The following is a 14,587-nucleotide window of genomic DNA, read 5'->3' on the forward strand; positions in this document are numbered from 1 at the left end:
CATGAAAGCGACATACGACAAAAGAAAAGTAACAGTGAGAAAATCATGAGACACATGGAGATTGTAAAGAGGCCTTTCCTGCCTCCTAGTGGTGTCATGGGTAACATATACATATCTTCAAAAAAGAAAGCTACAAACGAATCTTCTCGCGATAGACAAAATGATTTCTGTAATTCAGTTTCTGTATTACTCCATTTACACTTTTTGCACGTTTTGCACCTGCAAAACGTGCAAAAAGTGTACACCGTATTACACCGTGTATTACAAATGCAATACACCATCATTGCATTTGTATTTTCTGCAGTATGGGTAAGAATGTGCTGAATGCACTTTAAATTGTTACAATTGTGGCTTTTAAGTGATATTGTGTAACAGCTTCCAGTTTGAACTTACTTTGAAAAGTAATCTTAAGCTTTAGAGAGCAGACCCCCCCAACTTCCATTTCTAAAACCACACACACACTGATAAACTTATAGCATCCCTTATTTCTAGCTAAAATTTTCTCCTTGTTTGCAGAGACAGGAGTAGAATTCGCATTCACTTTGGGAAAAGATAAGTTTGCTATGCGGTCGGAGTCAATAAAAAAGACGTATCGTTTTGCGGGCTGCTGGTTTCCTTCTCAGCCCGTGTGTGTGTGTGTTGACTGTGTAGGTGACGTAACGGCCCCATGGGTTCCTTCCTCTCTCTCTCAAACACACACGAACGCAGTCGGGCAGCAGCAGCAGCAGACGCTCAGTGCTGCTCTCAGTGTGCGGAGCGGAGGAGGAGGACAGCACAGGCTGTAGTTATGTCTCAGCTCCGGGAATATTTCTCTCCTGTACTTCTCTTTCAATCACAGCGCTGCTTTTTCTCCTGTTTTCTTTCTGCGAACTCACTTTTGCCCTCCTCTTTTCTTTAAAAGGGAAAACGAAGAAAAAGAAAGAAGGTTATAAGGACGGCCAGTAGTGCGTCATGGTGCATCTTTGCGCAATTTTTATGGATCTTTTTTTTTAAGTGCTTTTTCCTGCCTGGACTATAATGGAGCGCCTCTTCTGCGTGGAGTGGAAACGAGGCAGCATTTCGCGGCCACTGTCTCCCTGTGAATATTTGGCTGCAGCTGCTGCTGATCTGCGTGAAACTGCTGAATAAATCGGAGCTCTCTTGAAGGAAAAAGAGGGTTGCAGTAAGCGGCTTTTTTTTCTCTGCCTCTGACAATGTGCCAAGTTCATCCAACAAGCAGGATCCCGGCGATTCGCGGTGGTTTGTATCTTTTGCTTGTCAAGGATAGATTACATTTGTGAGGGATTTAAAACAGTTTTTGGAAATCATTGTGAAGGTCAATGGAAAGATTTGCGCATCCCCTGTGCGTCACGGTCCCATTTTTTATACCAAATAACGGCGGTGCGCCTTTTCCCCCCGCGCGCCTCTGAGCTTGTATGAGCGCCTGTTTGTGTCCGTGTGAGCGCCTCTACCTCCTTTTTTCTCCCCTCTCTCCCTACAGTGAGGACTCACTCCCAGTTTTTTTTCTTTTTTTTCCCACCCCCATATCTTCCATCCCAGGCTCGTGCAGCAAACTTAAATGCTGGATCTATATTTCAGCGACCTTTCCTGGCTGTAAAAATGCTGAGCGGCGTCCTCTTGCTGAGCGTCCTCACGGTCACCAGCCTGTCACCGTCCGAAACGGAGAGCCGCAAAACTTCAGCCTCCAAAGATATCTGCAAGACGCGCTGCGTCTGCGAAGAGCGAGAGAACATCCTGAACATCAACTGCGAGAATAAAGGATTTACCACCGTCAGCCAGTTTCAGGCGCCTCCCAATAAAATCTCCCAGCTTTTTCTGAACGGAAACTTCCTGTCACGGCTCAGCGCAAATGAGTTCGTCAATTACGGCAATGTCACCTCGCTGCATCTTGGAAATAATGGCTTGCAGGAGATCCGACCGGGTGCTTTTAACGGGCTCCGCTTCCTGAAGCGGCTCCACTTGAACAACAATAACTTGGAGGTGATTAAAGAGGACACGTTTACAGGATTGGAGAGTTTGGAGTATTTACAGGCAGATTATAATTATATCAGTGCCATCGAGCCTGGCGCTTTCAGTAAACTGAACAAGCTCAAAGTGTTGATCCTCAACGACAACCTGCTGTTGTCTCTGCCTCCTAATATCTTCCGCTTTGTGCTCCTCACGCATTTGGATTTACGTGGTAACCGACTGAAGATGCTGCCCTTTGCGGGGGTCCTGGAGCACATAGGTGGCATCATGGAGATTCAGCTAGAGGAGAACCCGTGGAACTGCACCTGTGATCTAATCCCCCTCAAATCCTGGCTGGACACCATCTCTGTGTTTGTGGGGGACATAGTGTGTGAGACGCCATTCAGGCTGCACGGCAAAGACATCACACAGCTCATAAAGCAGGATCTGTGCCCCCGCAGGAACGCAGGGGAGCGTGTTCACCCTGCCTCCGACTCTCATTTTCCAGGGGCCCTGGCCCCGACCTACCACCCTGGTATTAACACCCCCACCCGAGCCCCAAAAGCTTCTCGCCCTCCCAAAATGCGCTACAGACCCACCCCTCGCCTCTCAAAGGACAAACACGTCTTTGGGCCCATAATGGTTTACCAAACACGCTCCCCTGTGCCCATGCTGTGTCCCAGTGTGTGCGTTTGCACGTCACAAAATCCAGAGAGTGGACTGAACATCAATTGCCAAGAGCGGAAGTTACACAACATTACTGAGCTTCACCCCAAGCCCTCCTACCCAAAGAAACTCCACCTCACTGGTAACTATTTACAAATGATTTACAGAACTGATCTGACTGAGTACAGCTCGCTGGAGCTGCTGCATTTAGGGAATAACAGGATAGCAGTGATTCAAGAAGGAGCTTTTGAGAATCTCACAAACCTCAGACGGTTATATCTGAATGGGAATTATATTGAATCACTCTCTCAGTCTCTCTTTGCTGGTCTGCAGTCTCTCCAGTATCTCTATTTGGAATATAACATCATCAAGGAAATTTTACCACAAACATTTAACTCACTTCACAACCTTCAGCTGCTGTTTCTCAACAACAACCTGCTGCGATCCCTCCCTGACAATGTGTTCGGGGGCACCATGCTAACAAGACTCAACCTGCGGAATAATCATTTCTCCTACCTTCCAGTTCGCGGTGTTCTAGACCAGCTGTCTGCATTCATTCAGATCGACCTGCAGGAGAACCCCTGGGACTGCACCTGTGACATCGTCGCCCTCAAAAACTGGATGGAGCTGTCCAGTACCAGCGTGGTGGTTAATGAAATAACCTGTGATTCCCCCTCGAAGCATGCAGGGCGCCTACTGCGCTCCCTTCGCAATGAGGCCATCTGCCCTGAGCCCAGCGAGGTGCCCCCACTGCAGCAGGCACCCCCTACGAAAGCTCCCACATTAAGCAGCCCTCACACTGAAGCCCCCACCCCCTCTTCCTCTTCTTCTTCTCCCACTTCTTCCCCGTCTTCTTCTTTCAGCTCAGTCAGCCCCACTGAATCCCGCCTCCACACCCCTGAGTTACACCCCGAGGTCCCCCTTTCAGTCCTCATACTTGGGCTCCTTGTGGTTTTCATCTTGTCGGTCTGCTTTGGCGCTGGCCTCTTTGTTTTTGTTCTAAAACGGCGCAAAGGGGTTGAACACATCCCCACAGGTGCTAACAACTTAGATCTCAACTCTTTCCAAGTGCAGTATGGCTCCTACGCTCCTGAACCAACCCAAGACAAAAGCTCTGAAAGCCACGTTTATAACTACATTCCCCCACCCGTGGGCTCCATGTGCCAAAACCCCATTTACATGCAGAAGGATGGTGAACAGGTGGCTTATTACCGCAACCTGAAGGAGCTCAGCTTTGGGCCTCTGGACACAAAGAAGGACGACATCCTTCACCGCAGCCCAGGGGCCTACACCATCAGCACAGTGGATTTTATGGATAAATCTCCAACGTCATGTGGCTTGGTCACCCCGGAGCCTCCTGAGATGTTGTATCAGAACTTAGGGGAAAGGCCCAACAAAGAACTCCCCACAACGGCAGGCATCCCTCCATTCACCTACAACTTTTGCACTCTGCCTAAGAGACCTTGCATCGTGCCCCCTTATGAGGCTGCCACAGCACGGAGGCACATCAGCAACCAGGACAGGGTGAACAAAACTGTGTTGTATGGCACCCCGAGGAAATACTTTGGGCCCGAACACCCTTCTAAAAATGAGCACCCACTCCTGCTCCCTGGAAAGCTAAAAGCAGAGCCCGACTACCTGGAGGTTCTGGAGAAACAGACTGCCATGAGCCAACTGTAAGATAGTGACAACGGCCGCATTCGTAATAATCACGCTGTTACTGTAATAATAGCCCTCTCTATATATCTATCTTATCTATCTGTGTTCAATCCTACATGACAGACTGGAAGTGAACTGAAGCCTCTGATGATCTTTTTTTCTCTCTCTCTTGCTTTTCTTCTCTCTCTTTTTTCTTTCCAAGATGTATAAAAGAAATATAAGAAGTATATTATTATGCAGGTCTATTTTTTTCTTCTGGAAGGTATAAATTATTTCTTCATTTTTGGAAAAAGGAAATTCTAAAAAAAAAAAGAAAAAGACTTTGATGACAGCAGGTATCCAAAATGGGCAGGACTGTGTACAAAAACTGTATTTTATTTTCCCAGTGACAAAGACAAAAAGAGTTATTCTTTGTAGAAGAGGACTGACATTCCTGTATATATTTTTTAGCCTACACAGATAAATGGTGAGTGTTAAAACCATCAAAGAAAACCTTTTCAACACCCGACAAATGGCGAAATCATACAATACTTATCCCAGAAAGTGCCTTTGCACTCAACTATTTTAGCAACGATGCTCTCTGCAAACTGGAAATGTCTTTTTTTCTTTTTCAAAGTGCTGTATTTTAAAGAAATCTTTATGTAAAATAGAAGATTTATTTGTCCGTTTCAAAAGAAAAAAAAGGAAAAAAATGAACTCGAGACCGGGTGTGAAGTTATATGTTGGTTCCTGCCAGGGAAGACCATATTATTTTGCTATGTGTCTTTGGAGCTGTACAACTTCTAGACAACATTGTATGCTATAGGTGAGCAATACAGTGCGGCAAAGCAGCGCAATTAAATTTTCACTGAAGCACTTTGTCAAGATCCTGAGCTGGGAGTGAATTTTGTTTCCACTGTGCATGATTATTTTTGGATGTGGTGTTACGCTGTGCCGACTGCTGTGTGTGTGTGTGTGTGTGTTTGTGTGTGTGTGTGTGTGGTTACAGCCAGAGAAAATGAAAATAGAGCCTGCCTGCAGCTCCTCCTCCTCCTCTCGCACTCACTCTGTCTGTAATGAAATGTGATGGGCCCTCTAATGATTGACGAGATTTCTTTTTTCTTTTTTTTCCTTTTCTCCTGCAGCTGAAAGATATTTGCTGCATTCCTACCAAGCAGCAGATGTCAGTAAATGTCGGCTTCTGCTCAGTCATCATTTGCTTGTCCAGGGAGTTTACAGAGGTGTTGGCGAGTCATGTCCAAGACATTTTTTTATTTTTATTTTCTTGACTGTCTGACCAGATTTAGCCCAAATATCTACATGTGTTTCTTAGTGCTCTGGGTCTGGGTTCGGGTTTGCTGGCTGTCTTGCAGATGTACTGAAGTGGAAAAATGGCTAATCATGTCTAAGGCTGTCAGACTATAATCCTGCCTGAAAGAGTCAGGATTATAACCTTGATATCAGAGGGCTGAAGAACTGAATATGGTTGAAAAGTGAAATGAGAAAAGTTGTCATTGTAAAACAAAGCTTGGATCAATTCTTTCAACCTTGAATTGTGTCTATGGGGAAGTTTTCTGTAGATTAAAGCTTGAAAAAGAAATAGTGGATAGTCAAATTAGCCATGTACTGCACACCAGGCAGATTTTAGAGCAGGGGAAAACTGGGTTAAATTTTCTACAGACATGATGGTTTAGACTTTTAGATCATACCTAGCTATATTTTCTGTGTTTGTAGAGCAAACAAATGCAGCATTTGATCAACCTTTGTTTGTCTTTGAGATGGCAATCATCATACAGCTACTCATCATGTACAAACCAGTACTAATGGTGCTTTAAAAAATAGAATATTGTTATATATATATCTACATATAAATGATTCTTTCTATTTCATGGTAAAATTTGCTTGAGACTGTCTCACTCAATATATATATTAATGATGTTAGTTTGGAGACGCATGCTCGTATTTTTGAAACACCAACATGTGATGCACGTATCTCTCAGACTTTAAGTTTTGAACCAACTTTAGCCTTTATTTAATTCTTTCTAATGTGCAGAAAAGATTTTCAACCAAATTTAGACATAAAGGAACGCTTCTTTAGAGGTCACGACTAGATTTATCCCTAAAATCAACATCCATGCACTTCGAGGGCTTGGTGGACAGGATTTGTAGCAATGTGGCAGAAGAAGGCGACCTCTATTTTCCCTTTGTGACTCAATATACTTGATGACTTCTTTTTCTAAACATCTTTTCACTTTATAGCCTCATAACATCACCTGGTGGCTGGCAAATCACAGGGGTAGAGTTAGGGTTGGACTGCATTCTTGGCAGTTTAGAAGACATTATCTTCTGATTCTCTTACATACATTTTGACCTTATACATCTTGTGTCAGGAAATTTCTTTTTGGGTATTGCAAATAGGTGAAACTTGCACATAAAGAAGTCAATGTAAACCAGCTCCAGGTCTCAACAGGTCACCAGCAATCATGTGGATGTTAAGAGTTTAACCAGATGTCAGTGTTTTGTAGTTGTCTAGCAAAGCTGCCTTTTTAAGTTATTTTTAAGAACCTTTTGCAAGGTGGGACCTCCTTTGTGGCTAACTTAGCCATTCAACACTTCCTTGAAAATCCATCCCCAGTGTGGGTCACTACAAGGTTCAGTTTTTTCTTCAGCAGGGTCAAGGGTTTGTCCAAATATCTCTTAAGTGCTGCTTGTACTGTCAGAAAAGAAACCAGCTGGACTTGAGGGAGGTATGTAAATAGAGAATGTGGCTTTTTCTTTTAACAACTGCTCCTTCTTAAGCATTTTAATCTTGCAGGAGAGAAGAACTGTCATTAATGTTGCAATTAGAAGTAGTAGGTAGCCCCTTGTGAGTAAGCAGTAAAAGGAAACTTGAAATAGAGGGCAGGCTGCAGTATGCAGAGAGCTGACAACATTTCTCCACATGTAATGCCAGCTATTTGGGTTCTACTTGGCTACTTTGTGAACTTTGCATTGAGTAGAATTGTTCTCATGGTGGGGGTACCATTTCGAGGAGCAGTAAAAGAAAATGTGCTGCACAGCATTAAGAGGTCTGATTTTCCATGACAGCAAGCTGCTGTTGGAAAATGACTGCTGTTTGTGTCATCCCCCCTCTACACTTTTTGGCCTGTCCTCCTCTCGTTCCCAGGCGTGCGACATGGATGAACTCTGCAGGCCACTCTAATGCTAATTCTGTTTTCTGCTCTTCAAGTCCTACCCAAGTTGACATTGGCTCTTTGTATTCTGTGTGAATGGCCTTCCAGCAGCCGAATTCTTCTCTTCCCCCACTTCTTCCTTTTTTATGTCCCTGGCTTGCTGCCCTCCTTCACCTCCTCCTCTGTCTTTTGTCCTTGTTTTCCTGCCTCTGCTGGATAACTCCAGGCTATTGTGTTGCTGTCCAGGGTGCTGAAATGTTGTCGGTAACAGGGCCTCGTTCCAATCTGATGGCTAGGACCTGCAGAGAGTCTCACGCCAAGGAGATGAGTACGTTTATACTCCATTTCATTGAAACGGTTGTATTTTCCAGTGTTCTTTTTTTTTGTCTGTTTTAATTCAGTTAGAAATCCTTGCTCTAAAATAGGTCTGCTTAAGCTTAAAGGCATTGGGCGAGCCGTGCATATTGCATATGTACGGCTACATGTGCTGCTTTGAACTTTTGTGGTTTGCTACAAGATGATCTGGTTGCACTGAATCATATGAGAAACTATAGTTTAGAAAAAAACACCTTTCAAATGGAAAGCAGATTTTCAGATCTTTTTACCACATCTCCCAGTCGTTCAATGACAGAACTATGGACTTTCTTTTTTTGCTAATCTTGTATGCTTGATGTCTTCATTTTTATGGTGAACCTATGTCACTTTCTTTTTTGTTCACCAATCAGTTGTTGGCCCTCGTATGGCACCAGTTCCACAGGTCTGTGCTGTTGACTTTTGAATGATGTAAGGCGTCTTTATAACCTGTGCATAGGATGAATTCTTACAACAATTCTCTTTGTAGCTACACAAATGGACTCAAACATGTGACCATGAATCAAATATCAGCTGGCTGCAGCTTTCAACAGTAGTTTTGTCAGAACATTAGTGCTCTGCTCAGACGCACACAGACCTGCAGGTTCGGCCCTCCTGGTCCTCTCCTGAACCTCCAGAGCATAACCGTGATGTTCACCATCAACATAAGCTGGTGGAGTTTGAGTTCATCCAGATGCAGAAAAAGAGACTGATTGGAGAAACAGCTGCATAAAATCTAGGACTACCACAACAGCAATCTGGTCAATAAACCTGCCAGTTGGGAAAATGACAAGAAAGTCCTGGGTTGGCTTGTTACCAGTGACTGAACTTTCAAAATAATGATACCAAAACCAAAACCAAAAATGGTCATTTACTATATGAGTTAATATACCTGGGCTAAAGAACAAGATCATCATAGTTCAACATTTATCCCAGCAAAAGTAAATGAACTGGTACATAAATAGTGCTTTTCTACTTTATTTGAGCGCTCAAAGCACTTTCTTATTTCAAGCCTCATTCACACAAGTGCTTTTTACCCAACATTCACACACTCACACACGAGAATTACATCAACTGGCCATAATTATCTATTTGTCCAATGAGAGTTGAGCTACTTACATCACTGGACCATTGGAATGCAAAGTTTCCGTATTAGTTTTGTAAACTAATATTAGCAGGCAGGAGCCTGACTTTCTCTCAGTAGGCAGTGTTTTGAAATAATATGGTTTGCAGCCAGTTCCTGAGCAAGCACACTGCAACCCTGAACAGGTAATAATAATAAAACAAAGCTCTCTCTTTTTAATGTTGTTCTGCTATTCCCACTGAAACACCTCATTTACTCCAAATCCTCACATTTTCTCTACCCGTTCCCCTGTCTTTCTTCTTCCTCCCTCTCTCGCTCATGGCCCCTTAACTTTTCTTTTTTGAGACAGCGTATCGAGTTGCTTTCATCCACGGTTTCTGGTGCAAAGGCGCACGGCGTGCGAGAGGGTAGGGGAATGCTGCGGTAAGCAAAGCTGTGAATGCTGTCATGCGGGCTTCCTTTTTAACAAGCTTCACCATTTCAGCTGCCGCGTGAATGGGAGGGGAGAAGCAAGAGAGAGGGAGAGAGAGGGAGAGAGAGGGAGTGCTGTTCATTCCTCTCCTTTTCTGAAAATGGAGTGATTTTCCTTCCTTGGGCACAATAGGTCCTCTGTGTCTTTTTAGTAGCTGTGAAGGAAAGAGAGGGAATGCTAGCACGCGGACATGAACACACACACACACACACACACACACACACACACACACACACACACACACACACACACACACACACACACACACACACACACACAGAGGGGATAGAAAGGAGGGTTGGAACATGTGCAGCCTTGCACACCAATGAGGAAGCTTTTTCCCCAGAACACTCTCCTCTCTTATCTTGCAGCTCTGGGACTACTGTGTGTGTGTGTGTGTGTGTGTGTGTGTGTGTGTGTGTGTGTGTGTGTGTGTGTGTGTGAGAGACAGAGAGAGAGAGTGTATTCATATATTCATATATGCCAGGAGTGAACATCAGTAATTTTTTTTATGTTTCTGTGCAATTCAAATGTATAAACAGGTATTTGAAATTCTCACTCTCACTCTCCCTGCCTCTCACTCTCTGTCTGCCTGCCTCTCTCGCCCCTCATCTCACTCTGCCCCCTTGTCTCTTTCAGTGATATGATAGAAGACTATAAATTGGTATTCCTATAGTGCGGCTCAATGAGTGGATAAGCGATTCAGAGATGACTTTGAAGCATAAGGGCTGCTGCTTTGAGTTGATTTATAATAGGCATTTCAGTGGGACTTTTCTGTATCTGTGTGTGCACACGTGTGTGTGTGTTTACTTTTTTTTCCTTTTCTCAACTTTTGTGCATGACTTCTGCTTTCACATACAGTATATGTATGTAAATGCAATCCATTTGGTTTTCCTACTCTGTGTGTGTGTGTGTGTGTGTGTGTGTGTAGCCCTTCTCCATCAGTCTGTTTAGCCATTCCACTTTACTTGTACTCAATAGTGTTCACGTTATCCTCTGCTGTCATTTGTCATTCACAGATTTGTGCCTTAATTTGAGTTACAGTACCATCGTTTCACTTCTTGTTTTTTTTTTTAATGTCGCCCTCCCCAATGCCTCGAGCTCTGAAGTTACCGGGGAGTCATATTTAGGTGAGGTGGATAGTGGGGAGGTGATTTATTTAATCTCTTCCATTTTAAAATGTGTAAAAGAGCGACATTAGTGCTGAGCCTGAAGCATTTGTAGCTGAAGTATAGATCCAGCTCTGCTCAGAGGTGCCTCAGTTGGGACTACAGATGAGACACAGATAGCAGGAAGATTGCTGTGCCATTTTTCTGCTGCTTCTCATGGACTTATGTGAAATCAGGGCATTTTTGTGATTTGCTTGTGAGCGCATTACACGGGGTTTGTTTCTGTTTTACACTTTAATACTTTTCTACCTGTTGAGGTACAAAGGCTTGCCACTGGTCTTGCACCTTCTGAGGTACACTTAATGAACCCCACAAACAGGGGGTACACATTTGTAGCTTATGGAGTTTGTAACATCAGGTGAGAATTTTGTAGCTTAATGTAGCAATAGAAAAAAGATTCCTTGCCATGCAGGGGATGCATTAAGCTGCTTCATATACAGTGGGGCAAAAAAGTATTTAGTCAGCCACCGATTGTGGAAGTTCCCCCACTTAAAATGATGACAGAGGTCAGTAATTTGCACCAGAGGTACACTTCAACTGTGAGAGACAGAATGTGAAAAAAAACATCCATGAATTCACATGGTAGGATTTGTAAAGAATTTATTCGTAAATCAGGGTGGAAAATAAGTATTTGGTCACCTCAAACAAGGAAAATCTCTGGCTCTCACAGACCTGTAACGTCTTCTGTAAGAAGCTTTTCTGTCCCCCACTCGTTACCTGTATGAATGGCACCTGTTTGAACTCATCATCTGTATAAAAGACACCTGTCCACAGCCTCAAACAGTCAGACTCCAAACTCCGCCATGGCCAGGACCAAAGAGCTTTCGAAGGACACCAGGAAAAGTATTGTAGACCTGCACCAGACTGGGAAGAGTGAATCTACAATAGGCAAGCAGCTTGGTGTGAAAAAATCAACTGTGGGAGCAATCATCAGAAAATGGAAGACATACAAGACCACTGATAATCTCCCTCGATCTGGGGCTCCACGCAAGATCTCATCCCGTGGGGTCAAAATGATCATGAGAACGGTGAGCAAAGATCCCAGAACCACACGGAGGGACCTGGTGAATGACCTGCAGAGAGCTGGGACCAAAGTAACAAAGGTCACCATCAGTAACACACTACAACGGCAGGGAATCAAATCCCGCAGTGCCAGACGTGTTCCGCTGCTGAAGCCAGTGCATGTCCAGGCCCGTCTGAAGTTTGCCAGAGAGCACATGGATGATACAGCAGAGGATTGGGACAATGTCATGTGGTCAGATGAAACCAAAGTAGAACTTTTTGGTATAAACTCAACTCGTCGTGTTTGGAGGAAGAAGAATACTGAGTTGCATCCCAAGAACACCATACCTACTGTAAAGCATGGGGGTGGAAACATCATGCTATGGGGCTGTTTTTCTGCCAAGGGGACAGGACGACTGATCCGTGTTAAGGACAGAATGAATGGGGCCATGTATCGTGAGATTTTGAGCCAAAACCTCCTTCCATCAGTGAGAACTTTGAAGATGAAACGAGGCTGGGTCTTCAAACATGACAATGATCCAAAACACACCGCCCGGGCAACAAAGGAGTGGCTCCGTAAGAAGCATTTGAAAGTCCTGGAGTGGCCTAGCCAGTCTCCAGACCTCAACCCCATAGAAAATCTGTGGCGGGAGTTGAAAGTCCGTGTTGCTCGGCGACAGCCCCAAAACATCACTGCTCTCGAGAAGATCTGCATGGAGGAATGGGCCAAAAAACCACCTACTGTGTGTGCAAACCTGGTAAAGACCTATAGTAAACGTTTGACCTCTGTTATTGCCAACAAAGGTTATGTTACAAAGTATTGAGTTGTATTTTTGTTATTGACCAAATACTTATTTTCCACCCTGATTTACGAATAAATTCTTTACAAATCCTACCATGTGGATTCATGGATTTTTTTTTCACATTCTGTCTCTCACAGTTGAAGTGTACCTCTGGTGCAAATTACTGACCTCTGTCATCATTTTAGGTGGGGGAACTTGCACAATCGGTGGCTGACTAAATACTTTTTTGCCCCACTGTATTTGATAGTGTTTTTCTGGTCATATTGATCTGTGCTAACATGCATGTGTCAAACTTGTCAAATTGTATTAATAGATTTCCATTTATCTTAAATAAATTTGAAACAATAACCTTATGAGATCTAAGTACTCCTAAATCAAACTGCGTGTTATCAGATTATAACATTTGTGGGTTTTTAAAAAAAAAATGTTCTCCTAAGAATTTACAATCAGGGGACAGAAGAGGCCAAAATCATCACTGGTATTGACCCAAACCATACCATATTTTTCTGTTGTAGAGGAAGGTGAAAAGGGATCTCTGGTAAAAAAAAAAATGTGAATAGTTTTTGAGGTGTGTCAGTTTGTGAAAACTTTGGAGGACAATTTAATAAAAATAAGTTCATAAGTTGCATCTTTCAATTGCAGTGTTAGAGTAAGTCATTGATGACTTACCCCAACTGCAGTTTTGCCCAAGTAAAACATAACATAAGTGTTATTATTCCACGTGTTTTGTATCATATTCCTAAAAATATTCAGCAAAGGTAATCCTTTAACTCCCAGTAACCTAAGTACAAAGTGTGGTCAGCAGAGATGGGCAGTAACGCGTTACTTGTAACACGTTGCCTGTAATCTGATTACTTTTTTCGAGTAACGAGTAAAGTAAGGGATTACTATTGCAAAAACGGTAATTAGATTACCGTTACTTTCCCGTAGGAACGCTGCGTTACTGCGTTACTAAAACCGTGATTTTTTGCGAGAATGTCTCACGACAGTGACGTAAGCGAGTGCGCCGTTCGTGACAACAGCTGTGTGCAGATCAACATATCGATTGTGGGAGAGAGTATGAGCGTGCAGCGTGGAAGTACTGACCTTACTTTGAGTTTGATTCCATAAAAAGTGACAAAAACATTAGCGTCCGTTGTGCGTGGGAAGAAAACTTCTTTTTACAGCGAAAAAACCCCCTAAACTTCCAAGCAAGCACCGAGAGCGCAACGACGTAATGGGAAACTCACAGAGACACTGCCGTATCATTCCACTGACCGCTGCACACCTGCACCAGGGTAAACCTCCGCCTACCGCAGTCCTGCTTTACAGGTGAAAATAGAGCAACAGGACCGCTTAGTCTTTGACTTTATTTATGTTCTGCTGTGTTTTATTTGCATCTATTTGAAAGAGTGAGTGTAAACAAAAAAAATATTTTATGTGCTGGAATGTGCAGAAAATAGGTTTAAATGTTAAACTAATTTATTCAACTCAGAGAATGTTGCATATAATTAAATTTTTGCTTGATGCATAAAGTTAAAAGATTAAAACTAATAAAACAAGTTTTAAAAAGAGACTTTTCCATTTGATTACATTTTGTATGATGGATTATGTAGAAAAAGTAGAATTGGGCTGAAAGATATATCGCTTTATCACCTCTTCAGGTTGTAAATCGTGTTTTTAAAAAGTAACTAAGTAACTAAGTAATTAATTACTTTTGAAAATAAGTAATCAGTAAAGTAACGGGATTACTTTTTTGGGGAAGTAATCAGTACTTAGTTACTGATTACTTTTTCAAGTAACTTGACCAACACTGGTGGTCAGACAGGAAGACTTGTCTGAACACATACAGGAAGCACTTTTTTAAAAAACATTTTCTGTTATCTACTGTCAATATGATATTTTTACTTTGAGTCCAATGGAAAAAAAACTAAAATGGGATGGATGTTAAGAATTATCAATCAAGTAAATGCCATTGACACAGTGAGCAATAGAAGATCTGTTAGTTCAGCTTGATAAACTGAGTCAGCATGTTGAAGTCGGGTAAAAATGCAGCCACTTCATATCTGGCCTCAGGTCTCATTTAACATTTCAAACAGGTTCAATCAGCTCAGATCTGAAAGGCACACTATTGTTGCGGTTCAAGTCTCGGTCTTAGAAAACACTTCCATGAAAGCCACTAAAATGTTGCTCTGTCTTAACTCAGGGGGTCTCAGTCTTTGCTTCATTTTTTCTCAGTTACTTTGTTTTTAAGTGAGTAGATTCACATGTAATCCAGTCATCTGGGAATGTCAGCAACAGAT

At 42.9% G+C, this 14,587-nt stretch overlaps 1 protein-coding gene across 1 annotated transcript; it reads left to right on the plus strand.

The window, feature by feature from the left end:
* Positions 1-742: 742 nt before the first annotated feature.
* slitrk2 (SLIT and NTRK-like family, member 2) lies at positions 743-6,131 on the plus strand. The gene has a single exon (XM_086305068.1). It carries the CDS (start codon positions 1,600-1,602, stop codon positions 4,291-4,293), a length of 2,694 nt encoding a protein of 897 aa, XP_086161194.1. The 5' UTR covers positions 743-1,599; the 3' UTR covers positions 4,294-6,131.
* Positions 6,132-14,587: the final 8,456 nt, after the last annotated feature.

Source organism: Aulonocara sp. 'chitande type north' Nkhata Bay, linkage group LG2 (genome assembly GCF_057382095.1).
Source record: "Aulonocara sp. 'chitande type north' Nkhata Bay isolate Kocher_YH1m ecotype deep benthic linkage group LG2, A_spYH_male_GT1.1, whole genome shotgun sequence".
In the NCBI taxonomy this organism is placed as follows: domain Eukaryota; kingdom Metazoa; phylum Chordata; class Actinopteri; order Cichliformes; family Cichlidae; genus Aulonocara; species Aulonocara sp. 'chitande type north' Nkhata Bay.

What these genes read in the sequence shown, in the direction of transcription:
- slitrk2 (XM_086305068.1), top strand. Translation starts at nt 1,600, where the DNA reads ATGCTGAGCGGCGTCCTCTTGCTGAGCGTCCTCACGGTCACCAGCCTG.